General features: G+C 45.0%; 1 protein-coding gene across 1 annotated transcript in view; it reads left to right on the top strand.

The window, feature by feature from the left end:
• The window catches only part of LOC144684087 (uncharacterized), a 98,241-nt gene that overhangs the window by 69,037 nt on the left and 6,817 nt on the right, over positions 1–22,387 (top strand). The window contains exons 13-14 of the mRNA XM_078547801.1: positions 7,133–7,258; positions 18,573–18,704. Coding sequence (XP_078403927.1) covers positions 7,133–7,258; positions 18,573–18,704 — 258 coding nt within the window. The remainder of the gene's footprint in view (positions 1–7,132; positions 7,259–18,572; positions 18,705–22,387) is intronic.

Here is a 22,387-nt window from a genome sequence, read left to right as displayed (position 1 = left end):
ACACATTACTCACTCAAGAAAGACACAATGAAAGAAGATTTTGCACTTTGCAAGTATTGAACCAACAGAATAGATAACAGTTTTAATGTCTTTGAGAGTCTGGTGAGGAAAGGAGCTTTTTCCCATTCTGGAATTATAGTTCAGGCGAGGTCAGATGGCTGAATTCAGATCCATATTAACTGCAAGGTGCCTTACAAGTGAAAACTGTTCAAACAGGTCATGTAGATAGATACTTGTGGTTGTTGCATCAGGAGGTTCAATTCTTTACAGGTGAACTTGGAGCTTTTGGAAACAGGTTGGTGCAGCTTTTAAAAAGACTTTTAAAGTCTCGCAGTTCTTGAAAGGTAAAGGCAGCATAGCCTTCCACTGCAGTTGTAGTCTTGTTGGTGTTATTCTTCAAACTGCACGGGTCTCTCTGAGTTTTGGGATGAAATTGTTTCAGTATCAAAGAACCAGTTTCAATCACATGAATAATGGCCATTGATATACAATAGAAGGTAGATAGAGGTCTTTCAGTTTCAGAGGACTGGTCTCAGTCACATGGTCAAAGGTAAATGGTGATCTTTCGCACTTAACCTGTGGATAACTGGCCTAGTCAGCTTTCCTTTGTTACATTGCAAACCTGGAGACATAGAGTTTAGGGCTCCATTGTCTGTATTTTGGAGTAAATTCAAGGGGGAGACCCCCACCCATTATAATTCAATTTGGAGTTTTCTGGAAGCTTGATTGTCTGTATTAAAGTTGCATAGGTTACCTGACCCCTTGGCAGACACTATAACAGTTCATCAGTGTACATTTTAAAAAGAAAATTTGTAATATCTTCATGCCTGCACTGGCAAGCCTAGCATTTATTATCCATGGATAATTGCCCTTGATAAGGTGCTGGTTAGCCACCTTCTTAAAGTGTTGCAGTCTGTGTGGTGAAGGTGCTGGTAGTTTCAGGATTTTGATCCAGTGCTGATGGGTCAGGAACAGTGAGATATGTCCAGGTTGTATGTTCCTTGAAGGAAAGTTTGGAGGTGCCGGTGTTCCCATGCACCTGCTACTTTTTTCTTTCTAGGCGCTGGAGGCCACAGGTTTTGGAGGTCCTGTCAAAGAAGCCGTGATGAGTGGATAGAAACATTTCATGGTGCACCTGCGATGGAGGCAGTGGATGGTTAGATCTTGGATGGGCTGTGGATCATGTGGACTGCTTTAATCTGAATGGTTTCATGATCTAATCAAAGAGTAGACTCCATTGTCTTTATGAAGAATAAAGCCAAGCCAAGCTGGAGAAATTCTGGGATGTGTAGGCTCATGTAACTAATGTTTCTGATATGAGAGCCTGGCTGACACATTCACTGTATTCTCTTTCACCTTTTGGTAATCCAGTGTGGCCCATTCTGATGGGATGTACCTCCTTGGAACTATTACCAGCTGCAAGATTCATTATTTTACCTGTCACTTGTTTGTGATTCCTGAGGGAGGGAGTTACTTCAGGGAACTTCCGGATGGCCTCCGCTTGGTGATGACAAAACTGAGATTGGGAACCCAAACCTGCATCCTGCCTCTCCAGGGAACAGATGGATCACACAGCCCCCTTCATATTATCACCCTTGCGATGATCTTGCAGACTCATGATGCAACCTCTGAAAACTCACAATTCCTTGAAAATAAAACAAATGTGGACTAATGAACAAAACCAGCAATCGATTGTTAAGGGGAGATCATGTTTAACTAATTTGATTGAGTTTTTTGATGTGGTAACAGAGAAAGCTGATAAAGGTAATGCGGTGGATGTAATGTACGTTGTGTACATTCCAAAAGGCATTTGATAAAGTGCCACATAGCTTGTCAGCAAAGTTAAAACCAATGGAATTAAAAGAACAGGGCCTAGACACAAAGTTGGCTGAGTGATGGGAAACAATGTGTAGTGATGAATGGTTGTTTGGAGGAAGGTATATAGTGGGGTTTCGCAAGGTTCGGTATTGGGACCACTGCTTTTCTTGACCTATGTTAATGATCTTGATTTGGGCGTACGAGGCACAATTTCAAAATTCACAGATGACACAAAAATGGGAAGTATTGTGAACTGTGAAGTGGATAGTGATGGGATTCAAGAGGGCAGAGACAGGCTGGTGGAATGGATGCATGTGTGGCAGATGAAATTTTATGCTGAGAAGTGTGAGGTGATACATTTTGGTAGGAAAAATGAGGAAATGCAATATAAGCATAAAATTCAAAATTGTGGGAGGCGCAGGAACAGAGAGACTTGGGGGTACATGTGCTCAAATCACTGAAGGTGGCACTTTAAGCTGAGAAAGTGGTTTGGAAGGCAAACAGGATCCTGGGCTTGATAAATGTAACCTATAGCACCCGTATAAAACAGTGAGTTGGCCTCAACTGGAGTATTGTATCCAATCCTGGAAACTATATTTCAGGAAGGATATGAAGGCAATAGGGTGCAGAAAAGATTTACAAGAATGGTTCCAGGGATGAGGGACTTCAGTTACATGGATAAAGTGGAGAGATTGGGACTGTTCTCCTTTGAGAAGAGAAGGTTAAGAGGAGATTTGATACAGGTGTTCGAGATCATGAGAGGTCTGGTCAGGATAGAAAGGGAGAAAGTGTTCCCACTGCTGGAAGGATCAAGAACCAGATTTAAGATGAATGATTCAAGGTGAATATCAAAAGAATCAAGGGCAACACGAGGAAAAGTATTTTTACTGAGTGAATGATTAGGATCTGGAAAGCACTGCCTGAGTTGGAGAAGGATTCAATTATGGCTTTCAAAAGGGAATTGGATAATTTTCTGAAGAGAAAAGAATTGTAGGGGAAAGGGTGGGAGGATGGAACCAGCTGAGTTCAGAGAGCCAGCATGGACACAGGGGCTATATTGCCTCCTGTGCTGTAACCATTCTATGATCTTATGAAAATCTTTATAATTTACAAAGATTATATTGTTGTCTTTATCACTCAGTGAGTACGTGCATGACCCAGTGCTTTGCCAAGCTCTCTACTGACTAGTAAGGTCCCAAGTTCAGGCCTGTGCTGAGTTAATTGAATCCTGCTGGGGTGGTAGTGAGTCCACCACTGTGAACATTGGTATCCTTTTGTTGGGGAAGAACCAGCCAGGGATCAACTCTGCCTTCATCTATTATTCGCACCCAAAGATCAGTGACTAATTTGGCAGTGACTGGTGTTGAAAATGGAACAGGGTAATTCAGTTCTGCGGGATAGCAGTGTTTGCTGCAGATTCTGCTTCACTACTGCTACCAGGTGTGAACTCCTAGCTTTATCAAAACTGACATTCCATTAAGAATTTCTTCATTTTGCCCCATTGCTTTTATGCATCGAGTTACAGAAATGGAAAGCAGGGAGAGGACAAAGGTTCTTGTGAGCCAGGAGATGGAAATAATTCTACAAAGTTCAGATCACAGATTCACAGAATCACAGAACTTTAATGGCACAAAGGGAGGCTATTCTGCCCATTGTGACTGCACCGGCTCTCCAAATGAGCATTATGACTTAGTGCCATTGCCCTGCCTTTTCCCTGTACCCCTGCACCTTGTGTCTATTCAAATAATCATCTAACGCCCTCTTAAATGCCTCGATTGAGCCTGCCTCCAGCACACTTCCAGGCAGCGCATTCCAAACCCGAACCACTCGCTGTGTGAAAAAGTCTTTTCTCACATCACATTAGCTTCTTTTGCAAACCACTTTAAATCTGTGCCTCTTGTTCTTGATCCTTTTATGAGCGGGAACAGTTTCTCCCTATCTACCCTGTCCAGCCCCCTCATGATTTTGAACACTTCTATCAAATCCCTTCTTAGCTTTCTTCTCTCCAAGGAGAACAGTCCCAATCTCTCCAATCTATCTTTGTAACTGAGGCTTCTCATCCCTGGAACCATTCTTGTAAACCTCTTCTGCACTCTCTCCAATGTGTTCACATCCGTCCTATAGTGTGGCGCCCAGGACTGTACACAATACTTCAGCTGAGGTCTAGCGAGTGCCTTAATATAAATTAACCTTATCTCCTTGCTCTTGTACTCTATGTCCCAATAATAAAGCCCAGGATACTATATGCTTTATTAACTTGCTCTCTCCACTGTCCTGCCACCTTCAATGATCCATATACACTCTGTTTCTGTTTCTGTTCCTGCACATCCTTCAAAATTTCACCCCTTATTTTATATTGTCTGTCCATGTTCTTCCTACCAAAATACCTCACCTCACACTTCTCCGCATTGAACTTTATATGCCACCCATCTGCCCACTCCACCAACTTGTCTATGTCCTTTTGAAGTTCTACACTGTCCTCCTCACAGTTTACAACACTCCCAAGCTTCGTATCATCTGCAAACTTTGAAATTGTCCACTGCACACCAAGATCTAAATCATTAATAAATATCAGGAAAAGCAAGGGTCCCAACACCGAGCCCTGGGGAACCCCACTACAAACCTTCCTCCAACCCGAAAAATATCCATTGACCGTTACTCTCTGCTTCCCATTTTTCAGCCAATTTTATATCCACATTGCTACTGTCCCTTTTATTCCATGAACAATAACTTCTCTCAAACCTGTTGTGTGCTATTGTATCAAATGCCTTTTGGAAGTCCATGTACACCACATCAACAGCATTACCCTCATTGACCTTTTCTGTTACCTCTTCAAAAAACTCCAGCAAGTTAGCTAAACATGATCCCCCCTTTAGAAATCCATGCTGGCTCTTCCTTATCAACCCATATTTTTCCAATGACTACCAATTCTATCCCAAATAATTGTTTCTAGAATCTTGCCCACCACTGAAGTTAAACTCAAAGATAAAAACAAAAAGCTAAAAGCTACTGCGGATGCTGGAAATCCAAAACAAAAACAGAATTACCTGGAAAAACTCAGCAGGTCTGGCAGCATCGGCGGAGAAGAAATCAGTTAACGTTTCGAGCCTTCATGAGTTCTGCCGAAGGGCCATGAAGGCTCGAAACGTTAACTGATTTCTTCTCCGCCGATGCTGCCAGACCTGCTGAGTTTTTCCAGGTAATTCTGTTTTTGTACTGAAGTTAAACTGACTGGTCTGTAATTGCTGGGCTTATCCTTACAACCTTTTTTGAACAAGGGCGTAATGTTTGCAATTCTCCAGTCCTCTGGCATCTCCCCTGAGTCTAGGGAAGACTGAAAAATTATGGCCGGCACCCCTGCAATTTTTACTATTACCTCCTTCAATAACTTTGGATGCATCTCGTCTGGTTCCAGTGCCTCGTCAACTTAAGTACCGACCATCTTTTCAACACTTTCACCTTATCAATTTTGAACCCTTCTAGTGACAGAGTTTCCTTGTCCGTCAACATGGCCTGGGTAGTATCTACCTCCTTGGTAAAGACAGATGCAAAGTATTCATTTAATACCTCAGCCATGAGCCTTTCATCCATGAGTAATCAGCCCTACTCCTCCTTTTACCATCTTTTTACTATTTATGTGCATATAGAAGACTTTGGGTTTCCCCTTTATGTTGGCTGTCAGTCTTTTCTCATAATCCCTCTTTGTTTCTCTAATATGCTTTTTCACCTCCCCTCTGAACCTTCTGTATTCCTCTTGGTTCTCAATTGTATTTTCTACCTAACACCTGTCATAACCACACTTTTTCTTTTTTATCTTAATTTCAATCTCCTTTTTCATCCAGGGAGCTCTGGATTTGTTTGGCCTACCTTTCCCTTTCGATGGAATATACCTTAACTGCGCCAAATCAAATTCTTTTTTGAAGGTAGCCCATTGTTCAGCTACAGTTTTTCCTGCCAATCCTTCATTCCAGTCTATTTGGCCCAGCTCCATTCTTGCCCCATCAAAATCGGCCCTCATCAATTAATTATTCTTACTCTGGATTGTCTATCGCCCTTTTCTATCATCATCCTAAAATGTACAATACGATGATCACTGTCTTCTAAATGTTCCTACATTGACACTTGGCTTACCTCATTTCCAAGAACCAGGCCCAACAGTGCATCTTTTCTTGTTGGATTGGACACATACTGCTGTAGAAAGTTTTCCTGAACACAGTGTAGGAACTTTTTCCCCTCTCCGCCCTTGACACTGCCACTGTCCCAGTCTACATTCCGGTAATTAAAGTCCCCCATTATAACTACCCTATAATGCTTGAATCTCTCCGTAATTTCCCTGCAGATTTGTTCCTCTACATCCTTTCCACTAGTTGTTGGCCTATAGGCTACACCGAGCAATGTAATTGCACCCTTTTTGTTCCTTAGCTCTAGCCAAATTGATTCTGTCCTTGAACCCTCTGGGACATCCTCTTTCACCAGCACTGCAATGCTGTCCTTAACCAATACCACCACCCCTCCTCCTTTTCTTCCTTTCCAATCTTTTCTGAACACCTTGTACCCGGGATTATTAAGTTCTGCCCTTCCTTGAGCCAGCTCTCTGTTATCGCCACAACATCATGTTGGCAATCTGCACCTGTAATTCCCCAATTTTATTTACTATAATCCGTGCATTCACATACATGCATAGTAACCCTGATTTAGATTTTGTTACTTTCTCCCTCACCCCGACTTCACCTATTAACTTACTATTCCCTATAGTACTGCTATCTGTCTCTCCCAGTATTTTGTGCACCCTGGTATTCCTCTCTAATATTTTCTCTTGGTTTCCACACCCCTGCTGAATTAGTTTAAAGTCCTCCCAACAGCACTAGCAAAAAGGCCCGCAAGGAACTCAGTCCAGGCTCTGTTCACGTGCAACCCATCCGGCTTGTACAGGTACCATCTCCCCCAGAGCCAGTCCCATTGTCCCAGGAATGTAAACCCTCCCTCTTGCACCAGCTTTCCAGCCATACATTAATCTGCCTTATCCTCCTATTTCTGTACTCACTGGCACGTGGCACAGGGAGTAATCCAGAGATTACTACATTTGAGGTCCTGCTTTCTAATTTTCTACCTAGCTCCCTAAATTCTGATTGTCCCAAACCCAACTGCTATTAAGCCAAGGCCGACCGCAGGGCCAATTAGATACAATCTTCTCAAAGTACTGATGGTGAAGTACAAAAAGGCAGGCCAGAGGCGGAACATATAGGCTAAACTTATAATAGTTGAGGAAACAATTGTTTTTGCATTGGTTATGGACTATATGTCTGTGTTGCAGCAGACTACAAAATCCTCAAGAGGACTCAGCTGAGAACCCTGTTCGGTGCACATCATCTGATTTATCCCTCCATATGCTATCTTGTGAAAGCAGTGAGAAAGAAGATGATGAGATCTTGGTATACGGGTAAGGCAGTGACTGGTGAGGGATATAGGTGGTGGATGGGGCTGGTTCTCATTTTTGCTTTTGGTGAAAAATGTTTACATTTTCCTCCCGTTGTCTTTTACAGTTTAAACACTTTAACAGTATGAGGGAGGTCAGTGCAAAGGACCTACATGATTAGTACCGTGCTAGCTTGCAAGGTCATTGAACATTTTTTGGCATTGAGCTGCCATGTGCATAGTGCTGCCACTGCATGAGATTCCCATCTCCTTCTAATGGCTACAGAGCATTTCTGCTTGGTCAAGGCCTGAGCCGTTCCCTTCTAAACAATGCCTCCCTCTCTGGGAGATTTATTATACTTGGGGAAGTGTTTGGTTTGCACTGCCTCAAAGGATGGTGGAAGCATTTGAAAGAGTATTAGGTAAATAGTTGGAGGAAAAAACATTTACGAAGCTGTGGGGAAAGAGCAGAAAAGTGGGATTAATTGGAGAGGTCTACCTAAGAGCCAGCACAGACACAATGAGTCAATTGGCCTCCTTCTGTGGCCTATCATTCTGTGATTCCATATCAGGGTAGAGAACTTTACCATGTGATGGTAACTATTAGCCAGAGAAAACTCCTCACTTTTTCAAAGTGGTTGATATCTCAAGTGTGTAATAACTCATTGACAGCCCACGTGGCTGTGCAGATTCATTGCACCATTGGGGTTTTACACTTTCCTAAGTTCATAAGAATTAGGAGCAGGAGTAGGCCATTCTGCCCCTCGAGCCTGCTCCACCATTCAATATGATCATGGCTGACCTGATTGTGGCCTTAACTCTACTTTCCTTCCAGTCCCTACATAACCCTTGACTGCCTTGTACATCAAAAACATGTCTAATTGGGCGTTGAACAGATTCAATAACACAGCCTCCACTGCTCGGTGGGGATGGAATTTCTAAACATTAATGACTATTTGAGAAAAGAAATTCCTCCTCATCTCTGATTTGAATGGGAGACCCCTTATTTTGAAACTGTACCCCCTAGTTCTAGAATGTCCCATGAGAGGAAACATCCTCTTAGCAACTACCCTGTTTCAATAAGATCCCTCTCATTCTTCTAAATGCCAATGAGTATAAGCTCAACTTTTCCTCATAAGACAACCCTTTCATCCCAGGAATCAGCCTAGAGAACCTTTTCTGAGCTGCTTTCAATGCAAATATATCCTTCCTTAAGTAAGGAGACCAAAACTGTACACAGTACTCAAGGTGTGGTCTCAGAATGCCCTGTACAGTTGTAGCAAGCACTCCCTACTTTTATATTCCATTCCCCCTTACAATAAAGACCATTACAACTAATAGGACGTCTGTGATAGTGAGTGGGAGTGGAGCTGCTTGCTCTTCAGCGAGTGACCCAACAAGCAATGACTGGATCGCCTGGAATTACAAAGCCAGTCATGATCCTCCTGTAGATCTCACATTCTGTACACGTTAATCGACAGTATAATTGATATCCAAATGGTTCGTTTTGGCTGAAAATTTCATTCTCTGCCCTGATCCCCGACATCAAGAGTTGTCAGATCTACAATACTGGAACTTGTTAACATAGCAGCTGCAGTGGTGTACAGGTTAGATTTTAAGTCTGTCCACCATTTAATGTGCTCAACTCATTCCGCACTGATTATAGAGGGAATAACATATCCCAAGGGTGACTGGAATTGAATCATCTAATGCCAGTGGACAGAGGTTTATGGCTGCAGAAAATAAATGAGCAACTGCTCATGAACAGAGCCTCATAGTGCCTCAGAGCCCCAGCTGTGACTCCGTTGGTAGCATTCTTACCTCTGGGTCAGAAGATTGCAGGTTTAAGGCCTGCTCCAGAGACTTGAGCACAAAAATCTAGGCAGACACTCCAGTATGGTACTGATAGTGCTGCATTGTCAGAGGTGTTAGTTTTTGGATGTAACATTAAATCGAGAGCCTACCTGCCCTCTCAGGTGGATGTAACAGATCCCACGGCACTATTTTGAGGAAAAGAATGGGATCAGCACTCGATTCCATCAAGTTTCAGGCTTTGGGGCTGTAGTGGGGATAAACACATCCCATTCCATAGAGAATCAGTCACCTACTCATGAAATCAGTTTATGTGCTTGTTCTTGCTCTTCACAATCATTCGCACTGGATAGATCACTATTCAATTGTGTCTCCCTCTGGGAGAACCTATCAGAAATTCAGATGCAAATCACCAGAATTTTTTGTCCCTTAAAATTAAAGATGGGAAATGATGGGCAACCTGTGTCAGAATTTCCAATAGAAGCTCACAGTGAATAAAGATCTTATATCTGGATGCTTTCACTCATTTTCTCTCTCTCTTGCTCTCACTCACTCTCTCACATTTCTCTCAGTCAGTCTGTCTTTCTTTCTCTGTGTCCTTATCTCATAGAATCATAGAAATGATTACAGCACTGACAGAGGCCATTGGACCCACTGAGCCTGTGTCAGCTCACTGCAAGAGCACTTTTAGTTAGTTCCACTCCCCTTCCCTTTCCCTGTATCTCTCTGTTTTTTTTCTCTTCAGACGCTTATCCAATTCTCTTTTGAAAGCCAGGATTAAATCTGCATCCAAAACCTCAACTGCACATCAGTGTAAGGAAAATCTGCATTTCTATAGCACCTTCCACACCCTCGGGATACCCCAAAATGTTTCACAGCCAATTAATTTTTTTTTAAATTGAAGTGTAGTTCCAGCAAATTCTGTCAAATAGTAAATGAGTTAGATAACCAGTTACCCAGTTTCCTGGGGTGTTTGTTGAATGATGAACATCGGCCAGGACATTACAAATCTGCCCAAAATGGAAAACCTCCTCAATATTTACTACGTGTTAATAGCTGCATTAACGATTTTTTTTACTATTCATTCACGGGATGTGAGCATTGCTGGCTGGGCCAGCATTTATTGCCCATCCCTATTTGCCCTTGAGAAGGTGGTAGTGAGCTGCTTTCTTAAACTGCTGAAGTCTATGAGGTGTAGGTACACCCACAGTGCTGTTAGGGAGGGAGTTCCAGGATTTTGACCCAGCAACAGCAAAGGAACGGTGATATATTTCCAAGTCACAATGGTGAGTGACTTGGAGGGAAACTTGCAGGTGGTGATGTTCTCATCTATCTGCTGCCCCTGTCCTTTTAGGTGGTAGAAGTCGTGAGTTTGGAAGGTGCTGTCAAAGAAGTCTTGGTGAATTGCTGCAGTGCATCTTGTAGATGGTACACACTGCTGCTACTGTGCATTGGTGGTGCAAGGAGTGAATGTCTAAGGTGGTAGATGGGGTGCCAATCATCCAGGCTGCTTTGTACTGAATAGTGTTGAGCTTCTTGAGTGTTGATGGAGCTGCGCTCATCCAGGCAAGTGGAGAGTATTCCATCACATTCCTGACTTGTGCCTTGTAGATGGTAGATAGGCTTTGGGGAGTCAGGAGGTGAGTTACTCATCGCAGGATTCCTAGCCTTTGACTGGCTCTCGTAGCCACAGTATTTAAATGGCTAGTCCAGTTCAGTGTCTGGTTAATGGTAACCCCCAGGATGTTGATAGTGGGAGATTCAATGATGGTAATGCCATTGAATGTCAAGGGGCGATGGTTGGATTCTCCCTTTTTGGAGATGGTTATTGCCTGACACTTCCGTGGTGCAAATGTTATTGCCACTTGTCAGCCGAAGCCTGGATCTTGTCCAGGTCTTGCTGCATTTGGACATGGACTGCTTCAGTATCTGAGGAGTCACGAATGGTGCTGAACATTGTGCAATCATCAGCGAATATCCCCACTTCTAACCTTATGATGGAGGGAAGGTCATTGATGAAGCAGCTGAAGTTGTTTGGGTCTAGGACACTACCCTGAGGAACTCCTGCAGTGATGTGCTGGAGCTGAGATGACAGACCTCCAACAACCACAACCATCTTCCTTTGTGCTCATTAAGACTCCAACTAGCAGAGAGTTTCCCCCTGATTCCCATTGACTCCAGTTTTGCTAGGGCTCCTTGATGCCACATTCAGTCAAATGCAGCCTTGATGTCAAGGGCAGTCACTCTCACCTCACCTCTCGAGTTCAGCTCTTTTGTCCATATTTGAACCAAGGCTGTTATGAGGTCAGGAGCTGAGTGGCCCTGGAGGAACCCAAACTGAGTGTCAGTGAGCAGGCTATTGCTTAGTAAATGCTGTTTCATTGCACTGTCCCTGTCACCTTGCATCATTTTGCTGATGATCGAGAGCGGACCGATGGGGCAGTAATTGGCCGCCTTGGATTTGTCCTGCTTTTTGTGGTCAATAATGTATCTGCTAATATTGCCAACATTAAATTCTGGATTTATGTATTGTTTTCAAATTCCTAGATCAGGAAACAAGAGGAGCTTGGAAGAAATAACGAACTGGAAACCTGGATCAGATAAACCAGAATGCCCCTCAACAAGGTAGAACCAGACACTTCCTGAGCTCATGGGGAACAATAATGTATTCCTCAGATGATGGGAGCAAGGCATTGGCCACCCAAGCCAACATTTATGAATTAAAACCTAGGTGGTGGAGGGGTGGGTGGGTGGGAGCGAGGGCATCTGAGACCCTCCTGCTAAGACTCTTAGCCTAAGAGGTGTTCTGAGGCTAACAGATAATGCCGGTTAAGTACCGTCTTTAGAAAAGAGCCGGGTTACTATTTGGCTTGGAACAGGATTGCGGGTTAAGTATGGACAGAGATGCTCCATTGCATGTGGACTATATTGGCTCCTGGTACCACGACAGTCAGTTTTGGCAGACTATTGAACCATAGAGGGTATCAGAGGCAAAACCGATCCTGTCCTTGCCTAACATGTACTTTGGCACATGTTACTGGACAACACTCAGGAGTGGAAGATCAGAAGATACTGAGGCCAGTTGTAGCACACCTACCAAAGTAGGGAATTGGCTAAACCAGGGATTTATTGAACCTGTGTCCTTCCTGGTCTCTATTCCTGGGCACCAAGTTTTTAAGGGGTGTCTTCAAGGAGGAGTGATAGAAGGATGAGGTTTAGGGAGGGAATTTGAGAGCTGGGGACCTAGGCAGCTGAAGATGATGGAAAGGAAATTGGGGGTGCTCAGGAGACATAGAATTGAAGCAACGCAGAGTCCATGGAGGACTGTAATGCTTGAGGAAGTTACAGAGATAGGGAGGAGCAAGGCCATGGAGGGATTTGAAAATACGATGGGAATTTTAAAATTGCCAGACTAGGAGGCAATGTAGATAATTGAACACATGGGCAATGCTGACAATGACGGGTGATTGGGACTTGTTGCGAGTTAGGATAAGGGCAGCAGAGTTTTTGATGAGCATAAGTTTACAAAGGGTGGAAGGTGGGAGGCTGGGCAGGGGGGCATTGGAATAGTTGAGTCTGTAGATAACAAAACAGATGAGGGTTTTAGCAGCACTTGGGCTGAGGCTGAGGTGAAGACCAGAGATGTACAGGGGCTGAGGAGATGGTGCAGGAGGGAGGGCTTTAGCTTCCTGGATCACTGGGTCTGTTTCTGGTGAAGGTGGGGCCTGTACAAGTCGGACGGATTGCACCAGAACCGGAACAGGACCAACATCTTTGTGGGGAGGTTTGCCAGTGCTGCTGGGAGGGAGTTTAAACTAATTTGGCAGGGGGGTGGGATACAGATTGGAGGTACAGTAGGGGGTGATACACAGCCAAACATAGAAGAGAAACTAAGCCAGCCTGGAAGGCAGAGCAAATATAGACCTGTTAAGGCACAAGGGAATAATGCAAGGCTGGATTGCATCTATTTTAATGCAAGGAGTCTTACAAGTAAGGCAGATGAATTGAGGGCGTTGATTAACACATGGGAATATGATATTATTGCTATCACAGAGACATGGTTGAGGGAAGGCCAGGACTGGCAGCTCAATATTCCATGGTATAGATGGGGTGGGGAGGAGGGTGTAAAAGAGGAGGTGGCATTGCACTATTGATCAAGGAGCCAATTACTGCAGTAAGGAGGGATGATATCTTAGAAGATTCCTCAAATTAGGCCATATGGGTAGAACTTAAAAGCAAAAAGAAGGCAGTCACTTTGCTGTGAGTGTACTATAGGCCTCCAATGGTCAGGGGGAGATAGAGGAGCAGATATGTAGGCAAATCTCAGAGAAGTGTAAAAATAATAGGGTAATAATAGTAGGGGATTTCAGCTTTCACAATATTAACTGGGATAGTCTTAGTATGAAAGGCTTAGAGGGGGCAGAATTCTTAAAGTGCATCCAGGAGACCTTTTTGAGCCAGCACATAGAAAGTCCTACAAGAGAAGGGGAGAGGGGTACAGAAGCTAATCTTAGGGAATGAAGTTGGGCAAGTGGGGGAGCATTTCGGGGATAGTGACCATAACTCTGTAAGATTTAAGGTAGCTACGGAAAAGGACAAAGATGGACCGGAAATAAAGGTCCTGAATTGGGGGAAGGCCAATTTCAATATGACAAGACAGGATCTGGCCAAAGTGGACTGGGAGCAGCCACTTGTAGGAAGGTCTACATCAGACCAGTGAGTGATTCAAAAAGGAAATAGTGAGAGTTCAGGGACAACATGCTCCCATAAAGGTGAAGGGTAGGACCAACAAGTCCAGGGAACCCTGGATATCAAGGGATATAGAGGATTGGATAAGAAAAAAAAAGGAGGCTTATGGTAGATACAGAGGGCTGAAAACAGCGGAAGCCCTTGAGGAGTATAGAAAGTATAGGGGGTACTTAAAAAAGTAATTAAGAGAGGGCATGAAAAAACAATGATGGGCAAGATAAAGGAAAATCCCAAGGCATTTTATAAATATATTAAGCGCAAGAGGATAACCAGGGAAAGAGTGGGGCCCATTAGGGACCAAAGTAGCAATCTGTGTGTGGAGCCGGAGGAAGTAGCTGAGGTTTCAAATGATTACTGTTCACCTGTGTTCACTATGAAGAAGGATGATGTAGGTGTAGAAATCAGGGAGGGGAATGTGATATACTTGAACAAGTTAGTATTGAAAGGAAGGGGGTATTAGCGGCTTTAGCGGGTTTAAAAGTGGATAAATCCACAGGCCCAGATGAGATGTATCCCAGGCTGCTATGTGAGGCAAGGGAGGAGATTGCAGGGGCTATGACACTAATTTTCAAATCCTTTCTGGCCACAGTGAAGATGCCGGAGGACTGGAGGACAGCGAATGTGGTATAATTATTCAAGGAGGGTAGTAGGGATAAAGTAGGTAATTACAGGCCATTGAGTCTAACATCAGTGGTAGGGAAAGTATTGGAAAAAATTCTGAGGGACAGGATTAATCTCCACTTGGAGAGGCAGGGATTAATAAGGGATAGTCAGCATGGCTTTGTCAGGGAGAGATCATGTCCAACAAATTTGATTGAATTTTTCAAGGAGGTGATTAGTTGTGTAGATGAGGGTATGCACTTGATGTAGTCTACATGGACTTCAGTAAGGCTTTTGACAAGGTCGCACATGGGAGAGTGGTCAAGAAGGTAAGAGCCCATGGGATCCAGGGCAATTTGGCAAATTAGATCCAAAATTGGCTTAGTGGCAGGAGGCAGAGGTTGATGGTCAAAGGTTGTTATTGCGATTGGAAGCCTGTGATGAGTGGTGTACTGCAGGGATCAGTGCTGGGCCCCTTGCAGTTTGTAGTGTACATTAATGATTTAGATCTGAATGTAGGAGGTATGATCAGTAAGTTTGCAGATAACACGAAAATTGGTGGTGTTGTAAATAGTGAAGAGGAAAGCCTTGGATTACAGGATGATACAGATGGGCTGGTAAGACGGGCAGAGCAGTGCCAAATGGAATTTAATCCTGAGAATGAGGTGATGCATTTTGGGAGGACTAACATGGCAAGGGAATACACAATGAATGATAGGGCCCTAGGAAGTACAGAGGATCAGACGGACTTTGGTGTACATGTCCATAGATCCCTGAAGGCAGCAGCACAAATAGATAAGAAGGTTATATGGGATACTTGCCTTTATTAGCCGAGGCATAGAATATAAGAGCAGGAGGTTATGTTGGAGCTGTATAAAACGCTAGTTAGGCCACAGCTGGAGTACTGTGTGCAGTTCTGATCGCCACACTATAGGAAGGATGTGATTGCACTGGAGAGGGTGCAGAGGAGATTCACCAGGATGTTGCCTGGGCTGGAGCGTTTCAGCTTTGAAGAGAGACTGGATAGGCTGGGGTTGTTTCCCTTAGAGCAGAGGAGGCTGAGGGGGGACCTGATAGAAGTATACAAAATTATGAGGGGCATAGATATTGTAGATAGGAAGAAACCTTTCCCTTTAGTGGAGGTGTCAGTAACCAGGGGGCATAGATTTAAGGTAAGGGGCAGCAGGTTTAGAGGGGATTTGAGGAAATTTTTTTTCACCCAGAGGGTTGTTGAAATCTGGAACACACTGCCTGAGGGGATGGTAGAGGCAGGAACCTCCACAACATTTAAGAAGTATTTAGATGAGCACTTGAAACTCCATAGCATACAGGGCTATGGGCCAAGTGCTGGAAAATGGGATTAGAATAGATAGGTGCTTGAAAGCCGGCATGGACACGATGGGCTGAAAGACCTATTTCTGTGCTGTATAACTCTAAGACTCTATGACTGAGGAGAGAGATATAAGCAGTCTAGGTCCAGACGGAATATTGGATCAGAAATTTAGCTCAGTGTCAAATAGGTTGTCAAGGTTGTGATGGTCTGGTTTAGCCTTAGACAATAGTCATGAAAATGGATAAAGTTGGATAGTGAACCAAGTTTGTGGCAGGGACTAAAGACAATGGATTTGTTCTCCCAAGTATTTGATTGGCCAAACACGTTGCTCATCCAATACTGGCCGGTCAAACAGCAAGACAAATCAGAACGAGTGGAGGGGTTGAGAGAGGTAATAGTAAGGTAGAGCTGGATGCCATCAATGCACCTCTGGAATCTGATGTTGTGTGTTTGGATGATGTTGCCAATGGGCAGCATGTAGATCGGAATGAGGAAAGAGCTTAGGGTAGATCCTTGGGGGACTCCAGAGGTACTGACTGACTAATCTCCCTAAATCATTGGGGGAATTTGAATATTCTAAAAGAATCTCAAGATACTGAAAAACTTTGTTCTCATGAGTAACAAGATTAAATGAAGACAATTCACACCTCAATCTTCTCTTTGCAAAATGATGCTGAGATTTCCTTTAAAGTATTTGGAGCATAGTAGCAAATGAGGAGCAAAGTGATGCAGCCAATGGCCAAGCCCCATTTGTAACAATGAACAAATTTGGTAGGTTGGTATGGATAAGACCCAAAAAATGGCTGGACAAGTTAGGACCACTCTCCTTGGAACACAGAAGGTAGAACGTGACTTAATTGAGGTTTTCAAGATGTTGAGAATTTTGATAGAAAACTTAGAGAAAGGCTGGTCTTTCTGGCTAGTGAGCCAATAACCAAAGGTCATACATTTAAAGGCATTCACAAAATATGTAAAGGGAGATGAGGAAATTTTTTTTTACTCTGACAGCTCTACTTGAAAAGGTGATGGAAGTTGATTCCATAACAATTTTAATAGAGTTGGACTGACAAAAAATGGGGGTTTTGGACTAGGCAGGACTGCTCTTTCAAAGAGCCAGCACAGGCACGATGGGCCAAATGGCCTCTTCTTGGGCTGTAAGTTTCAATAATTCTATGATTCTATGAAATAGGGAATTTTAAATCCTTTCAGGGTGCTGCACTTATCGATGATTGTTTTAGTTATGCATGCACTCAGCTGCTTTGTTCAGTTCTCGGGGGCGCTCTAAGTTTGAGACTTATTGATTTTTCTTCACCGTTTATTTAAAAGATGACATTCGTAACTTGAATTGCCTAAAAAGTTTCAGCTGAAACAAACCCTCGCTTTTATCAATGATGTGTACAGATACTCCAATGTCCAACACCACATGCACAAAGCATAAAACACACAATGACAAAGAGTCTTTGATGTGCCTTGGCTCGGTACTAAATACACCAAGAAAGACCTGTGATTATATTTTTAGCAATTATTTTAAACACTTGTATTTAAATAGGTTCATAGATAAAGTAATTTCATGTTGCACCTACCTCGCGAGTTCTACTTCAGAATGGACACAACGATAACTTATTTTTAATGATGGAATGTCAAAGCCTATTTTTTATTATACTACAGAAAGGTCCATTCACATGATTTCAGGCTGTAGACCAGAAGCTCCAAGGATTTCATGGCCCACCCAAGCTGACAGTCATGATAGAGATGTCAATCATGCTGATACTTAGGGACCTGTCCCATTATTATTCAGTCCAAGTGGTTGCAGCGGGAAAACTACTGTCAATCCAGGAAATTCACAATCGCCGTTGGCTTAAATTGGGGGAGGGAGGTGGGTGTATATATGAAAATCAATGTTTCATAGGCCTGGCAGTGAGGTGTAAAAATACCCAGGAAATTAGGGCATGTTGTAAAATGCCTTTAAGGGGTAGCAGCATGTCATTACTTTAAGGGAAGCGTGTCATGTGATCAAGCTTCAGTTTCACTTGGCCTGGAGCAGAGCACAAACGCACAGCTCTACAGCTCTCTTGTCCCCAAGCTTTCTATCCGTGTATATATAATGAATGAACCTTCAGCGTGTTTGCACAATCTCTTATGAGTGATTGGTGCCTTTCCGTCATTATTAACACACACACGGGGCATAGTCCAAGTAATGGCACAACTCATTTACACCATAATTTCCTCCATCTTATGCAGGAAAATTAATCCAGTTCCACAGATGCACAAGTCTCCAGGAAATTCTGGGCCAGTGTCTCAATGTCACTTTCCCTCCCTGGAAGGACTTGTTATTTCGGACTAGTCTTCAGTCGGACCTGTTCCACTATTGGGGGAGGCAGTGGCATAGTCACTGGACTAGTGTTCCAGAGACTCAGGGTAATGCTCTGGGGACCCCGGTTTGAATCCCAGCATGGTAGATGGCGAAATTTGAATTCAATGAAAATCTAGAATTAAGAGTTTGATGACTGTGAAACCATTGCTGATTGTTGTAAAAACCCATCTAGTTCACTAATGCCCTTACTTGGTCTGGCCTACATGTGACTCCAGACCCACAGCAATGTAGTTCACCCTTAAAAATGCCCTCTGAACAAGGGCAGTAAATTCTGGCCTAGCCAGGGATGCCCACATCCCATGAGTGAACAACAAAAGCTATTGGAGAGTGAGTGGCTCCAAAGATAATTCCGCAGGTCCAGGTCATTTCTGACCCTGGATGTTGGCCTTTAGGCATTAGAGTTTGGGATATTTGGTGCTGCTTGGGAGTGAATCAGTTGACACTCTCCTCTTTCTATTTTATATCCTATAGGCAAAACCTGGAAGAAAAAATAGGTATTATAACAGAGAATGAAACATTGAACAGTGAGGAGACAGAGACAGAGTATGAGACTGAGGACGGAGATGAATACACTTCGGACACAGCAAGCGAGAGCTCATTGATGTGAGTAACACAGCCTGAGGCAACAGCAAGCGCAATTCCCGACAGAGGTTAGATGAAAACTGGGAATACTGGAAATCCAAAATTAGAAGAGATAATGAAGGAAGTGCATTTCAAGTGAATCAGCATTTGAAAGAGAAAGTTCTATTGAAATTAGCCCATCTAATGTTTGGATGCTGCTGGTCTTTCTGTATGTTTCCAGCACATTCTGTTTTTATTTCCAACTCCTACTGCGTGAAAGCACTCTTCCAATTTTCTGCTGTGGGGTCTTATTTTGTGTTTTCGGGAAGACTATTTGCTTTTTGTCAGCTGGGCCTTACAGGAACACTAGCATCGCCAGGAATAGGATGGTCAGATCCCGTCACATCCAGCGGCAATGCCAATGTAAACTTGCCAGCTTTGCTAAGGCTGGGTGCCAGAAAGGCCCACGTGATTTAGCAGAGGTTCCTGGTGTTCGGTTTCTGCAAAAACTTGCATTTACATAGCACCTTAATGTACTAAAATACCCAAGGCCAGGATTTTCCATGCCCTCCAGTGTTGGGAGTGTTTGGTGGCGTAAGCGGACATTATGGCGTGATCAGTTTCATGACGCCGTGAAACCAGTTTGCGATCGTCCGCTCAGCCTGTCAACGGTGGGCCACGTTTCCTGCCATCGGATGTCGGCAACCTCATTGTAATACATCTGCATATCATTGTTAGGCCTGGAATTGCACTAAGTGCCGTAGCAGGCGGGTAAAATGGAGTCCCACCCACCAAGGAAAATGGCTGGTTTTCACGCCATATCTTCCCAAGCCCACCTCATTATTTATGCATTCCCGGGAAACATGCTGTTTCCATGGCGTATGAGTTCTCATTCGCCTGCTTGCCATCATCCTGCTGTTGCACCATGCCAGCCGCCATTTTTAAAAGGTACCCGCCAACAAAACACTAATCACCACCAGCTCACCACCACTGTCTGGGAGATATGGCCAGCAAAGGCAGCCCCCTGCTCCAATAACGTGTCCCTCGAGTGACTGCTGGATGCAATGGAGGCGGATGGGATTTGCTCTGGCCACAAGATGGGTTGTAATGTCACCAACCCAGCTTGGGAGGCGATGGCAGCGGTGGTCAACGCAAAAACCCTGCAGAGGAGGGCAGCCACCCAGTGCCGCAAAAGGATGAATGATCTCCTCTGTTCCGCCAGGGTAAGTCACTCTTTTCATCACTGCCAACTCACACACTCACAAACCCATCATACACCAACAGGGCCCTCACCCGCTGCCAGCTTAAGGAACATCACCATTCACTCTTTCACACACACAGTCATTCTCCTCATCTTGTCCATGGGACCACTCACCACCCACACAGACCAGGCATACTTATCACCTGGCCCGGCAGGAGTCCTGATACACTGTCCCCATCTCTATCCATGCAGGACAAACTGGTACATAACAGGAGGGAAAGGTTGCAGACAGGTGAAGGGATGCCAGAGATCAAAGTTCTGACAGAATTCGAAAACAAAGCCATCAGTTGGCCGGCAGTGACTGGGACCGGTCCTATGCTGACGGTGAGGTTGGCACTGCTCTACCAAGTGAGGATCCAGCAGTGCAACATCCATCAGACAGCCATGCTGTGAGTGATGTGTCCTGTTTCACAGGCCACTGCCAGGCACTAATTATCTCCCTTTGCTTTCACAGACACATCTGCCAAACAGCCGACAGAGTCCATGAGCCAGAGCCTCCAAACAAGCTCTGAAGGAACCCCTGAAGAGGAATCTGAAGGCACCCTCCTTGAAGTCCCATCACAGCGCTCACCCACACCCTCCACCAGCACAGGGACACATGCCTCGGTGAGACCTAGCTTTAGAGTAGCCTCGGGATCACAATCTGGTGAGCATGTCACACTTTCTGATCCACAGCAGGCGGAGCCAGGGACTGCCCAGGTCCCCAGCACTCGGAGGACTGCTGGAGGCCAGAACATTGCTGAGTCTAAGTCAGATGACGAGCCTCTGGACTTGGTTATGTCACAGTTGCTGGAGCTGCAAAGGCAAGCTCGGGAACATCAGGAAAGGATGGCCGCTGCACTCCTCAGATTGCAAGGCACGATGGAGGAGTCTGTCCGTCTTCAGGCTGAGGTGATAGCGCCGGCCTGCCAACGCACTGAGGTCAACACTGGTAGGATGGTGGATGCCATGGAGACCTTGGTCCAGGACGTCACTCCTGCACTGCTGCGCGGGCTTAACTCCATTGCTGATGCCATAGTTGGCCTTCAACAGTGTGTACGCGAGAGGGGTGCTGGGCAGCTTGATCTTTCTCCAGCTACCCCTTCCACTCACAGAGTCAGCCAAGGGCCCTCAGGCACCCATAGAGAGGAGGATCAGCAGGTGCACACCCCAGGGCCATCCAACCAGGTGACTCTGGGAGTGACCGGCCCATCGAATCCCCTCTTCCTGTGACTTCAACAGCTCCAGCTCCACAGACCGAGGAGGGTGTCATTGCCACACAGCAGGACCCTGAAAGCAGGCCGGGGCCCTCCAAGTCTCAGCCCTCCAGAGGACGCCTGCCAATGTCATCACAGACAGGGCGTCACAGTCATCAGGCTGCCTCCACCTCTGCTTGATGTCCGGGGAGCACCATGATGTAGCAGCAGCGTTAGGAAAGTTGGGTAAAAGTAGTTGCACAGCTTGGCAACGGGTGTTGATCACTTGTACATAATGTACACTATTGTCAATAAACTCCTAAGAATGTCTCCCTGCCTATGGCTCCTTGTTCTGATGAGCAGTGTTCTTGTCACTCAGAAGTGAAACCTTTCTGCACAAGATAAAGGCAGGTGTCTCAGCCCAGGGCCTCTTCCCTTTGCTTTGTGCAGCCTTCAGACCAAAGTGATGGTCCAGCCTCACACTCCCTGGAAACGTTACTGATGTCTGCATCTTGGTGGTACTGGTTATTGCTGCCAGAATGTAGTGGGCACGCGTCATAGAGTTCTCTCATTGTCTCTGTGTGTTCTCAGCACCTTAAAGGTGGGGCTGGCCCCCAACACACCAGCATCTGTGACCAGTGATGCTATGCACCAGCTCCTGAAGGGCTGAGGACACAGCATCAGATGTGTCGAAAGTTTCATGGCTGCGTCTCTGAGATGGCCCTGATCGTGGAGCGCAAGCGAAATGCCCTCAGCCAGACAGGAGTCAGACATTCTCAGAGGCTGTGTGAAGACTATTGGAGTGTCCTCACTGCGTGTTGTCATCATCCTCCTGTGATTGAGTGACTATTATGGCCTCCGCTGCATCTCCATGACAGGAGCGTTCTCACAGAGGGTATTGGCACTGCCATAAGCCAGACTGGAGTCAAACATTCACAACTGTGCTGTGAGGATCTATGGGGACACTTCACTGCATATCATCATCCTCCACAAATCTGGCAGCTATGAGAGCCTCCCGAGTGTGCCTGCCTCGTCTAACCTGTGAAAGAGCCTGATCCCCGTCATCATCACCATTGAAGACCCCCTCACCCTCATCCCCGTCGGCATCCTCCTCATCGGAGAAGATGTGCAGCTCCTCCATCTCCTCCTCAGCCAGCTCCTCTCCTAGTTGGAGCGCCAGGTTGTAAAGGGTGCAACAGACAACAATGATGTGTGACACCCTCTGTATTGCTGGGCTCCGCCAGACTGGTCCAGGCACCGGAACCACATCTTCAGCATCCCAATGGTCT

This window comes from Cetorhinus maximus, chromosome 8, assembly GCF_964194155.1.
Source record: "Cetorhinus maximus chromosome 8, sCetMax3.hap1.1, whole genome shotgun sequence".
Taxonomy (NCBI): Eukaryota; Metazoa; Chordata; class Chondrichthyes; order Lamniformes; family Cetorhinidae; genus Cetorhinus; species Cetorhinus maximus.
Note: the sequence above shows the minus strand (reverse complement) of the source record. Positions and strands in the feature narration are given on the sequence as shown.